Consider the following 13,711-nt stretch of genomic DNA (forward strand, 5'->3'; position numbering starts at 1 on the left):
ACACTTACATTAAATCACACTATTTCATGGACTGCAGGGGAGTTTGTCAATGTCCGGAGATTTTTTTGGTTCTCACGTCTGGAAGAGCTGGGAGTGCTACTGGCATCTTGTGAATCGGGACCAGGGATGCCGTAAAACATCCTATAATAGAAGGGCAGCTCCCTACAACAAATAACTATTCAGGCCAAAATGTCAGTAGTGCTGAGGTTGGAAAACCCTAATTTAAACCAAAATTATACATTAGTCAAAAATATTTTGTTCTGGTTCCAAACCCTGTGATTTCACAAAGAAAATCGAACTGTATATACGGATTATACTTAAATTCAGGGAACATATAGTATCATAATTAAGTATTCAGGACATGTGTCAGACAGACTAGGGTTCAAATCTTATATCTACCATTTGTTAGCTTGCGCCTCAGGCAAGTTTCCTCACCTCTTGTGACTCTGTTTTTTTTTTTTTTTTTTTTTTTTTTAATCTGACTAAATGACAGTAATGTGTGGTGAAAGGCTCTGCGGTGGAGATTGAGTGAGATTAATTAGAATGATTTATGTTAAGTGCAGAGCGCAGTGTTTGTACTTGGTAAATTCTCAATAAATGTTAGCAGTTAGTATTACCTTTGCATATACTAAATCATTTGATCCTGACCTACTATGAATATCCCGGTCACATGCCATATTTCACTGCTTCGAAGACACCATTGATTAGAATATGTACCATTATTTTATCTGTCACTAAGAAAGAGGTGCTGTCAGTTAGACTATGACGCACCATCATTTATCAAATGTGTCTCAATTTTAGAGCAATTAATTTGTGACAATAAAATGCGGGTCCTAGACATGAGTATTATAAAGCCCATCAGTGAGTCTTGCTGGTTGCAACTGAATGGGGTTACCGTTAGCCACATTCAGCTTCAAATTCACTTCACAGGGTACAGGAACAGAGAAACAGCCCCCCAGAAAGGCAGGATCAGGATTACAATTCACAGCGGTTTGTGCAGCATTCACAGAGCTTTCCAAGAGGTGTTTTTTTTTTTCTTTTCTTTTTTTGCAGCCTCTGCCCACTCCCAGATGACAGATCAGGTGTAAAGAAAGGAGACGCACAGGGAGCTGCTGGGTCAACTCTGACCTAGAAGTTTAATGTGCCCCAGGAGCCAATGTCTTATGACATAGATAGAGTTTCCAAGATCCATGAAAGGTACATTTTCAGTTATAAGAGTCACTCGGCTTAGGGGATCCCCAAAAGCACGGCTTTCCGGTAGACATTGGTAGTTCAAAAGTAGAAGTCCTAAGCCAGGTGTAACTTACCAATCAGGTTTTGGTTTTTGTTTTTTTAGCGGTAGCAATGTTGCCTACGAAACACAGTTGACATTGCACCGTTGTCAGGCTTCCACGTAGAAAACGGCTAGAAAGTTCTTCAGAGGTCACCTTTTCAGGCACAGGGGCAAAATGCTCTGTAATCCTATCTGTAGTTCTAACTCATTTTATAATTCAGGATACTACAACTCAGGGAATTTAAGTGACTTGCCCCAACTCATGCATCACAAAGCCTGGAACCCAGATGATCTCGTCCCTGATCTGATTCCTTCCAACAACCCTGTAATACAATACACTAAAGCAGGAGTCAGCAAGCGATACTGCAGTGGACACATTCAGTCCACCACCTGTTTTTGTACACAAAGTGTTTTTGGAACACGATCATGCTCATTTGTTTACATTACCTATGTTTGCTTTCACGCTGCACTGGCAGAATTCAGGTAGGACAGGCACCATATGGCCTGGGAAGCCTAAGTATTTACTGTCTGGCCCCTTCTAGAAAATGTTTGTTGAGCCCTGCTCCAAAGTATAACTGGAAATTGTTTGACTATCTCTATGAGTCTGTATGAGGAGATAAAAGGCAAAATATGTTTCTCATGTTTTATCTTTAAAAATAACTACCCGTATAATTTTTCTGTGCACCTGAAGGTTTTTAGAGTCGCAAATCCCAAACCTAACCATTTCTCTACATCAGTGGTTGGCTAACTTTTTTCTGTAAAGGATCAGATAGCAAAGGTTTTAGAATATTTTGGGATTTATGGGCCATATGGTGTCTGTTGAAAATAGTCAACTCATGCCAGGATCAGAACTTATATAGCTGGGCCTAAGAGCCCACAGTCTTTACCACTAAGGACTTTGGAACCTGGTAAAACCTGGGGAGTGCCACTCTCAAGAAATGAGTCTGGTAAAGTACTGCTTTAACCAGATCAGACAGATTTAGTCCTCATTTTAAAACTGTATGTGTAAAGATTTTCAGAATAAGTGTATCGGGTTTCCACAAACAAGTACTTCCTTCCAAGCAATGTGGCTTTAACTAACTCCCTTGGAAATTTGCTTATAACTATGGTCTCTTTTCTCCATCCCTTTGGTTTAATCTTAACACAGCAGTCAGAATGATATGTTAAAAAATAAGTCCGATCACATCACTCCTCTACTGAAGACCCTCCTATGGTTCCTAATCTCCCACAGAGTAAGTGCCAAGTCCTCATGCAGTTGCCCTGCAGGGCCTTATCCTTCCCAGCCTCTCAGGCCTCTGTCCTGCTCCTCTCCCCTTGCTCCCTCGGCTCCACTCACCCAGGCTCCCTTATTTTTGTGTTGAACAGGCCAGACACGTTGCCACCCCAGGGCCTTTGCACTCGCCGTTTCCTCTGCATGGATTGTGCTTCCCTGAGAGAGCCGCTGGATTTCTTCTTTCACTTCTAACTCATATTTATTCAAATAATCACCTTCTCAGTGAGGTTTTCCCTGGAAGCAGTTTCTCAGATACCCCCCTCCCATCCTTCCTTACCCCACACAGACATCTATCTCCACTTAAAGTTTTGGTTTTTTTTTTTCCTCTTTAGCACTTTTTACCATCTGATGGGCCATAATTTGTATTTTATTGTCCACCATCCCCATTAGAAGACAAGCCTCACGTGAACAGGAAAATAGTGTCTGTTTTAGTGACTGTTGAATATCCACTACTTAAGCTATTTATAACAAAATAGGTGTTCGAAGATTCAGTAAATATTTACTGAATGAATTAACACGTCGGGGATTTGTCGGTAAGATTTCTTTTGTCGGAATAAGTCTTCCCAAAAGACTCTGAAACCCCTTCGTCCTGATGTCAGTCTCATTACTTGATGGTCACACCTGTCTCTACTCTTTTATTGGCCTTGAACGTTCCACGTATGTACCTTGGTAGATTATATCTTCTTAGTTCCATAACATTTGGCACTTTGAAACATCAATACTGCATCATACTTGGTATATTTGGACAGATTATTTTTGAAATCCATAAATCTCTAAATCAGAAAAACAAGGCTCCCTTTGGTGGGCTGCCCTTGATTAGCTCAGAATGGAAAGAGAGAACCTGTCATTCTTTGTCAATCAGCTTGGCACGTGCTTGACAGCCGCATTGCTGTGGTCTAGCAAACCTAATTGTAGATAAATAAAAGAACAGTCACCCAGTACGAGGGGAAAGAGAAAGAAACGCAACTGCCCAATGTTGTGTTTTTCCATCCATCAGCCTTCATTTGTCAGAGTCTGCCTGACAATCTAGGCCGGAGAAGTCAGGCTCTAACACAATATTGATTCCATTTCATTTTTCGTTTCTTGCTTTCCTTTTTAGCAAACAGTTTGTATGTGGAATGAGAGATGGTGCAGTCGAAATATATGACCAGGGGACATTTATTTTAAAGGCTTACTTTGGTTTTTCATCCCAAGGACCCATATATTTTTTGTTTGTTTGTCTGTTTCACCATACCGTTGTAATTGTTAGCTCTGGCTGCAGTAACAAATAGCCCCCAAATCTCGGTGTTTTGTGACAACAAACATTTATTACTCACTCCCGGGTCTGAGGAATAGCTGCATATTTACTCCACACTATGGATCACATTCAGGTTTTCTCATTCTGAACTTTAGATCTGCTCCAAATGTCTTCTTATTACAAAACCCAGGCTGGAAATACCAACTCTTATATGATGCATTATTCTTTCATGGTAGAAGACAGGAACTAGGGGTACTAGTTAATCTTGAATTGTCTTTAAAGACTCAGATCGGAGCTGTCATACAGTCTCTTTTGGTCACAGTTCATTGATCAGAGTAAGGCACATGGTAAAGACCAAAGTCAATGGGGAGGAAAACGGATTCACTGGTAGAGGAGCCATGTTTACAGAGGCAATGAATAATAACGAAGTAATAAACCGATCGTGGTATTCACAAACATCTTAGAATTTCGTTGATCCCCCAAATGCGTTTTTTTTTTACATTTTAACTTCTCTGAAATTGAGATGTATCTCATAGTCGAATCTACAAAGTGTAATTTTTTAGCTTTCGTAGCAGTTTATAAAGTAACAGTGGTCCTTAGGATCCATGATATCTTAGAGTTGATAGAAAACTCGTCGATTGTGAGGATTGACAAAATAGCCAAATGGCAGGAAATGCTCTTTATAGATTAGAAAACTAAGGGAATGGTTACTTAAGTTTGCTAAGGAAAAACTTGTCATTTTTCTCTTGAGTTTCTTTTTTCTTCACAAGCGGCATACATGTCTCATTCATACCAGCTTACGTGAATTAAAAGCCATGCATTAGTAATAGATCTTATCCATCTATTCATATATTCATATACATTCATTTTTAGAACATCAATTCAAACGCAAAGTGTAATTCCCTTATTTAAAATCCTTTTGTGGGTTCTCCACTGAGCTTCTGAGGGTAACATAAGAGATGCTTCTTTCCTCTGGCTCTTGCCTTCTACTCCCGTACCATTTCTTTCCACTCCTCCACATGGGATCACCATGCTGCCTCTGGTTCCTGTCTTTGCATATCCCACATTCCTTCTTGCAAGTACTTTATATCGTCCATCCTTTTGTCACCCAGGTGCGTGCACTGTCTCGCTTCCAAGCCTTTGCTGCAGCCCTTTTTCCCCTGTGAGGCCTGCCCCTACCCTCTTGTTGCCCCTTGAGCACAGAACTCACCAGTTCCTTCTCTGTGCCCCAGTGGAAATTGTACTTTGCTGGCTCTTATACCTGTTGCATTCTAAATTTCATATGTGATTGTCTTTGTCTTTCACAAGGGACTACCTCATGCCTCGTAGTATTCACGCTTCATAGCCAAGACTTTGAAATATAGTAAATATTCAATAATGTTCGGCAAATGAACAAATAATGAATGAATGTTGGAATATATGTGAAAAGGCTGTGTATATCCTCCTTATATTGTGATTATATATATGTGTATATATCAATATATCAATCATACATATGTATACACATATTCATACATTCTAAGCTTAACACTAGGTAAAATGATGGAGACACAATTAAAAATAAAAACCTAAAATGAGGAAAAATGTCTTTCTGTTATACTTTCCTTAGAGGTAAATTTCCAGTTTAAAAAAAAAGAGCAAGTGCACGTAACCATCTTAATATTAAATTAGAAATATAGTATTAAATGAATCAACTTTTAGGAAATGTAGGCATGCATTAATTTGCATGTGAATAGCTACTTTCACCCTCACAGGTGTTGTTTGTCTTTTTTCTTCACTCACCTTTGATTCGCTGCTTGTCAAACCAACAACTCCCAGTAATAGTAATATAGTTTCCTATGGAATAACTAAGACTGAAAGTGCTTAGAAAGTCACTCCATTTGGAAAACTCATCAGGGCTGGATTTCAGAATACACCATGATCTTGTCCTAGTGATTATTAAGGAAGGATTATTCCCTATTCTCTAATGAGTACAGATTACTTTCTTAAAATTATGCGTGAGATTGTAGTGAACCGCCAATACTGTGAAACGATGAAAATAAAACTCTTACACTGTAAAGGATATATTAAGAATAAGGCAGGGGAGAAAACCTAAATGGAAAGGTAAGGTGCTATTATTAGAGGTGAGGTTATGGGGTTTGGGGTTTTTTGGGTTTTTTTTTTTTTTGGTGGAAAATCTATGCAGACTTTCTTGTCTGAATGTTCTTTCAAGTCGAACACTTTCTACTTAGAAAAACTGGCCGCTATAATTAGCTATGTTTCCACTTTAGTGGTGACCTCCTTCACCTTACCTTAAATCATACAAAGATGTAAGGCCATTTGTGAGATAAAAGGTTTACTCAAACCCATTCTCTGACCTGGATATCATCAGTTTGGCAATCATAAATCCACAAAGAGACATCCTTGGTGTGATTTTTTAAAGGCTGTGTAAGAATTTATTTCTTCTCTATGGAAAGAGACCAGATTTTCTCTCACACCCTGGAAGGATGTTGCAAAATGTATTAGAGTTAAAGAGGAAGAGAAAAAAAAAATAACAGGGGATTAAGAAATATGGCTACCAATTTTAGCACATGCACACACACACACACACACACTACATACAAAAGAGTAAGGGGTATAGTGGACGTTTAGTGGCAGTCGTGTCCTGGTTGCCGTCTCAACTCTGCCTTTTGCAAACTATGTAGTTTCAGAAAATTGACCCAGTCTCGCTCAGTTTCAGCACCTGTAAAATTAGATAATACCTTCTTGTAGTAGTGTTAAGTGGAAGGGAAAAACTATATGAAACACCCCGTGTTTGACACATAGTAAACTGTTAGCAGCTCTGGTTCATAAATATTGTTATAGCAGTTAATATCATTATAGCAGTTGCTTGACGTTTTCAGCACAGCAAAGGATTTTAGCAGCGTGTTTTATTTTTGCGGAGTCCTATGCTTCGGCTGGGATTTGTCTGCTTTGCTCTGCTTTCCATTTTGCCGTTTCAAGCTTTAAAATGCAGATATCAAAATGTTTTAGTTTAATTCACTTATACTTCCATTTTTCAAGATGATTTTCAGCTTCTTATAGTGTATATTTCTCATACTAACTGAAGAAAAATATACTAAAGAATATTTTAAGTGAATTTAATTGGATTTAGTACAGTTGACCCTTCCAGCAATAATATTTGACCCTGAATAACTGACCTACCTTTTCACTCGTAAATTCACACCGCATATAAATGTCGTGAGGTAAAGTGTAGAGTTTTATTTTCTTTTTTTTTTTTTTTAATTTTTTTTTTCAACGTTTTTAATTTATTTTTGGGACAGAGAGAGACAGAGCATGAATGGGGGAGGGTCACAGAGAGAGGGAGACACAGAATCGGAAACAGGCTCCAGGCTCCGAGCCATCAGCCCAGAGCCTGACGCGGGGCTCGAACTCACTGACCGCGAGATCGTGACCTGGCTGAAGTCGGACGCTTAACTGACTGCGCCACCCAGGCGCCCCTAGAGTTTTATTTTCAAAATGCTCTTTCTGAAGGGACTTATCAAAGGTGCGTGTGATTAGAGATCACGCTTTCCAACACATTGCCAAGACATAACAGCAAAGAATTGAGAGCTGCCCATGATTCTTTCCCCATTGCTCTGTGTCTCTAGGACCAAGGGTACGTCTCATCCAGGTGCTGAAACTCTTCATTATTTCATTGAAGGACGAAGAGATGACATTAGTGATGAGAGAAGGACATGCTAATAGGAAACATTTCTATAAAGGGAGATGATGTGACTTTGCAGTGCTCATTCATCAGAGGACTAAATCTGGGGCTAACTCGATGGCCTGAAGAGGGGCTATCTTACCTCCTGTGGGCGCAAAACAGGGACATTTCACAAGGCAGGCCAACTTTTCCTCAGTCCATCTAGCAAGCGCTGGCTTCACATTCAGCTCTAAAGTAGTATCTGGGCGGCCTTAATGTCAGCCTTGCCGCTCTTTCTGTTCATTTGCCAATGAAAATTTCATGAATTAAAGCGTGTTTGGTGCCGAAGGGAATTCCTTGTAATATAAAAGGCAGTCTCCTAACTCGATTTGCCAGTGCCTCCTGAAGAGTAGCCTCAATGCTCTGTGATCTTTGGAACGATTTATTTGGGGTCGAGGAAGAGGAGCGGGGAGAGAAAGATGGCAGTGTTCATCGTTTGGCTGCAGGCCCAAACCATTGGTAAAATTATTGACTACCTGTGGTCATTTTCTGAAGGTCTCGAATTTATACCGGATGCACTTATAAACAGGGTTTTTTTGAGATTTATTTTTATTTTTATTTTACCTTTTTTAATGTGGAATTTATTGTGAAATTGGTCTCCATACAACACGTAGTGCTCATCCCAACAGGTGCCCTCCTCCATGCCCATCACCCACTTTCCCCTCACCCCCACCCCCCCATCAACCCTCAGTTTCTTCTCAGTTTTTAAGAGTCTCTTATGGTTTGCCTCCCTCCCTCTCTAACTTTTTTTTTCTTCCCCTCCCCCTTGGTCTTCTGTTAAGTTTCTCAGGGTCCACATAGGTGTGAAAACATATGGCACTTACAACAATAGCCAAATTAGGGAAACAGTCTAAATGTCCATCAACTGATGAATGGGTAAAGAAATTGTGGTTTATATACACAATGGAATACTACATGGCAATGAGAAAGAATGAAATCTGGCCTTTTGTAGCAACGTGGATGGAACTAGAGAGTGTTATGCTAAGTGAAATAAGTTGTACAGAGAAAGACAGATACTTATAAACAGTTTTAAAGGAAGAAATGCCCAATTCTCACAAAGTATGCTCTGAATTTGGACTTGTTACAAGTTTGCAAGATTGTTTTAACGTTTTTTTATCGTAAGAAAGTTTTTTTTTTCTTGAGACTTAAGTTTCTTTTTTTTAATATGAAATTAATTGTCAAATTGGTTTCCATACAACACCCGGTGCTCATCCCTCAATACCCATCACTCCCCCACCCATCCCTCCCACCCCCCCATCAACCTTCAGTTTATTCTCAGTTTTTAAGAATCTACGGTTTGCCTCCTTCCCTAACTTTTTTCCCCCTTCCCCTCCCCCATGGTCTTCTGTTAAGTTTCTCAGGATCCACATAGGAGTGAAAGCATATGGTATCTGACTTTCTCTGTATGACTTATTTCACTTAGCATAACACCCTCCAGTTCCATCCACGTTGCTACAAAGGGCCATATTTCATTCTTTCTCATTGCCACGTAGTACTCCATTGTGTATATAAACCACAATTTCTTTACCCATTCATCACTTGATGGACATTTAGGCTCTTTCCATAGTTTGGCTATTGTTGAAAGTCTGCTTTAAACATTGGGGTACACGTGCCCCTATGCATGAGCACTCCTGTATCCCCTGGGTAAATTCCTAGCAGTGCTATTGCTGGGTCATAGGGTAGATCTGTTTTTAACTTTCTGAGGAACCTCCACACTGTTTTCCAGAGAGGCTGTACCAGTTTGCATTCCCACCAACAGTGCAAGAGGGTTCCCATTTCTCCACATCCTCGCCAGCATCTATAGTTTTTGATTTGTTCATTTTAGCCACTCTGACCGGCGTGAGGTGATATCTCAGTGTGGTTTTGATTTGTATTTCCCTGATGAGGAGTGACCTTGAGCATCTTTTCATGTGCCTGTTGGCCGTCCGGATGTCTGCTTTAGAAAAGTGTCTATTCATGTCTTCTGCCCATTTCTTCACTGGATTATTTGTTTTTCGGGTGTGGAGTTTGGTGAGTTCTTTATAGAATTTGGATACTAGCCCTTCGTCTGATATGTCATTTCCAAATATCTTTTCCCATTCCGTTGGTTGCCTTTTAGTTTTGTTGATTGTTTCCTTTGCAGTGCAGAAGCTTTTTATCTTCATGAGGTCCCAATAGTTCATTTTTGCTTTGAATTCCCTTACCTTTGGAGATGTGTCAAGTAAGAAATTGGTGTGGCTGAGGTCAGAGAGGTTTTTTCCTGCTTCTTCCTCTTTGGTTTTGATGGTTTCCTGTTTCACATTCAGGTCCTTCATCCATTTTGAGTTTATTTTTGTGTATGGTGTAAGAAAGCGGTCTAGTTTCATTCTGCTCTAAGTTGCTGTCCAGTTCTCCCAGCACCATTTGTTAAAGAGACTGTCTTTTTTCCATTGGATACTCTTTTCTGCTTTGTCAAAGATTAGTCGGCCATACATTTCTGGGTCCAATTCTGGAGTCTCTATTCTATTCCACTGGTCTATGTGTCTGTTTTTGTGCCAATACCATGCTGTCTTGATGATTACAGCTTTGTAGTAGAGGTTGAAGTCTGGGATTGTGATGCCTCCCGCTATGGTCTTCTTCAATATTACTTTGGCTATTCAGGGTCTTTTGTGGTTCCATTCAAATTTTAGGATTGCTTGTTCTAGCTTTGAGAAGAATGCTGGTGCAATTTTGATTGGGATTACATTGAATGTGTAGATTGCTTTGGGTAGTATTGACATTTTACCAGTATTTATTCTTCTAATCCATGAGCATGGAATGTTGTTCCATTTTTGTCATAAGAAAGTTCTTGTAAGGTTTGATTTCTTCTATAATTATTGTTCCTGAAGGTGGTGTGCATGTGTGTGTGCGTGTGTGTAAGTATGTGTGTTGCACACATACCCATTAATGCACGGGGTTAGTCTTAATGTCCAGCTTCCACTGGTATTTATTATAATAAGAACCAAAGAAATAATCCTTTTCAAGAGGGTGTGCTAAACACCCATACATGGCAAGACACCATACTGTGCCATATAAGTTACAGTAATTTGGATTCAGAGGACTCCCTGTTCTGATGGGCTGAGAGAGAAAGATACAAACAGAGTATATAAAGGAAGCAATGACATGAAGACACGTACACACAGCAGTGCTGGGAGGCGACAGGGTAGGAGAGGGAGGAAGGGAGATATGGGTTAATCAGGAGTTGCTATCTGGGGAAGATTGCCCAGGCCCTGACTGACGCCTGACATTGATTAATCGATATTCCATCCTGGTGTTTAACAAGTGTTCCATCCAAAAAGTCTTCTGTAATATGTAACTTCACTTCCTTCAGCTTCAATTTATGCACATTTCTTTTGTTCTCTCTTCAAGTGAGCTAGACAGCGGCCAATAACAAAACACTTTATATTCATATCTAAAGAGGTTTTTGTTTGTTTGGTCCTTCTTCAGTCTTCTCTAGATTAAGGGAAACAAACAAGTTTTTTTTTTTAATAATTAAATCATTCCTCAAAAGGCCTTTTTAATTTGACTGCTTAATAATTAATAAGCCTTGACATTGAGCTTTAAGTGTTTACTCTTTGGAAAGAAACTTAATCTTGACAGTGATGTGGGAAGAATTATTTGGTTTTATTTTGAAACGAAATTTTGGATCCAAAGCCCAAGAGAATCCTGTTAAAATAAGGAGTCTGCAAAGTAAAATGAACATTAGGATTACGGAGGTTACTGAAGTTAACAATAGCACTTATCCATGTTAATCGTATTCATAAATCATATTTCTCATTGCATTCGAGTGATTTTGAAAACCAAAGCTACTGTCTGTGTTTCTATTGAATAGTATTAGGATATGATTCGACAAGATTTCAGGTAAATATTTTCAATGTTAGTACATTTCCCAAAGGCCTCTGTTTCTTTCCTCGGCGCTAAAGCTACCTTTGTGTGCCCCCATGTACCATGCAGAAATTGGTCTGCAATACATGTGGAGTCTCCAAGGGTATATTTAAATTTAGTAATTTTATTGCTAACTGTGAAGTTCATCTGCACTGTATGTGTTCTTTTCCCCAGGAAATTGAAGTAGCAGTTCAAGCTAAACAGCCGGATGTGGAAGGGATTTTGTCTAAAGGGCAGCATTTGTACAAGGAAAAACCAGCCGCTCAGCCAGTGAAGGTAATGAAGCGATATCCATTACCTCATAATGGGTTATGCTTCCCCTGTTGTACATTTGCCACTGACGTGGTCTATTTATAATCAATGAAATAACTTGTAAAGAAATATCGCCCATGCCGCAACTGCAGAGGCTGAGCTGTCTTTTTGATCAACATATCCTATTTATATATTGTGATCTTAAGGCTATTAACGAGTCATTGCATTAAAGGACTCATTTCTGTCCCGGTGTGCTGCCATCCATACAGAAAGTAGTCCCACCTTCAAGGTAGATTAAATTCTTTAGGCTTTATTGCTTTGCTTGCCAGCCTTGATGCTTTTCATATTGTTTGGCTTAATTCAAATCAAGCTACTGCATCATACTGTCTGTCTCCACCAGCTGTAAAGAATCACAATATGGTCCATGACCTTTCTTTTCTCTGTTACACTCTTTTCGTATGAAAGAGGAAAATTGGCATTTGGGCTTTAGTACTTTATTGGGTCAAGAATCTTTAGTGAAATGTCATGTAATTGCTTTTCTCTTTGGTAAAAAACAGGCCTGGGAGAAAGCTTTCTACTTCTTTCCTTTCCTCACATACGTTTCGAAGTCTAGGACGCATTTATTCGCAGGCTATTACGTGAGGAGAGAAATGGAAAGCCAAAAACAATGGCTAATCAATGGCTTCCATTTGCAAATGAGAGTCCAGTGATAAATAGACGGTAGGTATAGGTTACCTTATTTTCTCTACCTGACCAAAATTACAATGGCTCCCATTATGATGAAGGTTCCTGAGAGCCTGTAATGGTGGCTATTTATTGATCAGTCCTGGTTTCTCTAGCTAACATTGCAGGCTGTGATTCAGTGAGCCTCACCCTCATGTTTAAAACTGCTCTAAAGCAGTGCAGGTCAATAACCTCATTATACAGAACTAGTTTGTCCTTGCAAACAACATTACCATGACTTAGACTCTGTCTCTAAGGTCACCGCTTCTGTGTGGCCCAAGCTTCATTTCTAAAAATTGTTTGTTTTCCTTGCAGTTAACAGGGGCCTTTCCCTTAGGTAAATGTAAAGTTTTAGCTGAAACATAATGTCCAATCACCAGATACTAAAAGGCACAGATTTGTGTGTAGATACTGATAGACATTATTCAGGAATACATTGTCACCATTCCTTCCATCCAAAACAATAATAATAATTTGCATCCAATTCCAAGCCTAGTATGACAATATTCACGAGGTAACACTGTGTCCAGTATTTAGAATGGAGAGCTGGCGAAGGCCCCGAAAGCAGCAAATTTCCAGTGTTTCTGCTGGAAATGTACACTCTCCAGAAAGCCACTCCCTAAGCAGACCCTTTCCTTCGTTATCAGAGGGACTCTGGTAGCAAGCAGTGAAACAAATGAACGGACCATTCCATAGGTCTACTCTGTCTACGCCTGTTTGATCGTCAAAGACTCCGTGCCGGGTTTGGCACAATTTTCTTTTATTTTTGTGCCTTTGTAAAAAACAAAACAAAACAAAACAAAAACAGAGGGAAAATTCTTAATTGAAAGCCGATGAGAATTTTTTTTTTCATCATATGTAAACAATCCAAGCTGTTGATGCTAACTTATCACACCTCCCACTCAAGCCTTCAACTCCTGGGCCACTTGGAGACCAGAACTGTCTGAATGAGCATTACCTGCTTTCTGCCTTCGCATTAGTGATATAAAAGGGGAATTACCTTTCTGAAATGAAAGAAAGAACAGGAAGATGCTAACTTTCCTTCTCATCTGCATTCCTTAAAACCACTTTATAGAGTCAGCCCTCTCTTTCCTTCTTTTCTCTCCTTTCCCATTTCCTTTTAAGTCAGCTTATTTGGGAGAAGCAGAACGAAAACTCATCCCTGTTCTACCATTTGTCCCTTGGGTTTGGAGAAGAATCAGTACATCAAGCTGATAATCAAGAGTCAAAAGGGAAAGATTGATTTGGGAGAGTGGGGCGTCGAGAAATAGTTGATTCACATGCAACTTTTGATATGGACCATGACCTTGGAAACACCTGGAGATGAGCGGGGGGTTGTAGTAGCCA

The 13,711-nt window shown here is 39.6% G+C and overlaps 1 protein-coding gene across 18 annotated transcripts in view; it reads left to right on the plus strand.

Annotated features, from left to right (window-relative positions):
- DMD (dystrophin) overlaps positions 1-13,711 on the plus strand; it is a 2,111,713-nt gene that overhangs the window by 1,416,351 nt on the left and 681,651 nt on the right. For all 18 annotated transcript variants that reach the window (XM_053892047.1, XM_053892050.1, XM_053892044.1 and 15 more), the window contains one exon: positions 11,564-11,665. In XM_053892047.1, coding sequence (XP_053748022.1) covers positions 11,564-11,665 — 102 coding nt within the window. The remainder of the gene's footprint in view (positions 1-11,563; positions 11,666-13,711) is intronic.

The sequence above is a fragment of the Panthera pardus genome, unplaced genomic scaffold (genome assembly GCF_024362965.1).
Source record: "Panthera pardus isolate Hobbes unplaced genomic scaffold, ASM2436296v1 HiC_scaffold_27, whole genome shotgun sequence".
Taxonomy (NCBI): domain Eukaryota; kingdom Metazoa; phylum Chordata; class Mammalia; order Carnivora; family Felidae; genus Panthera; species Panthera pardus.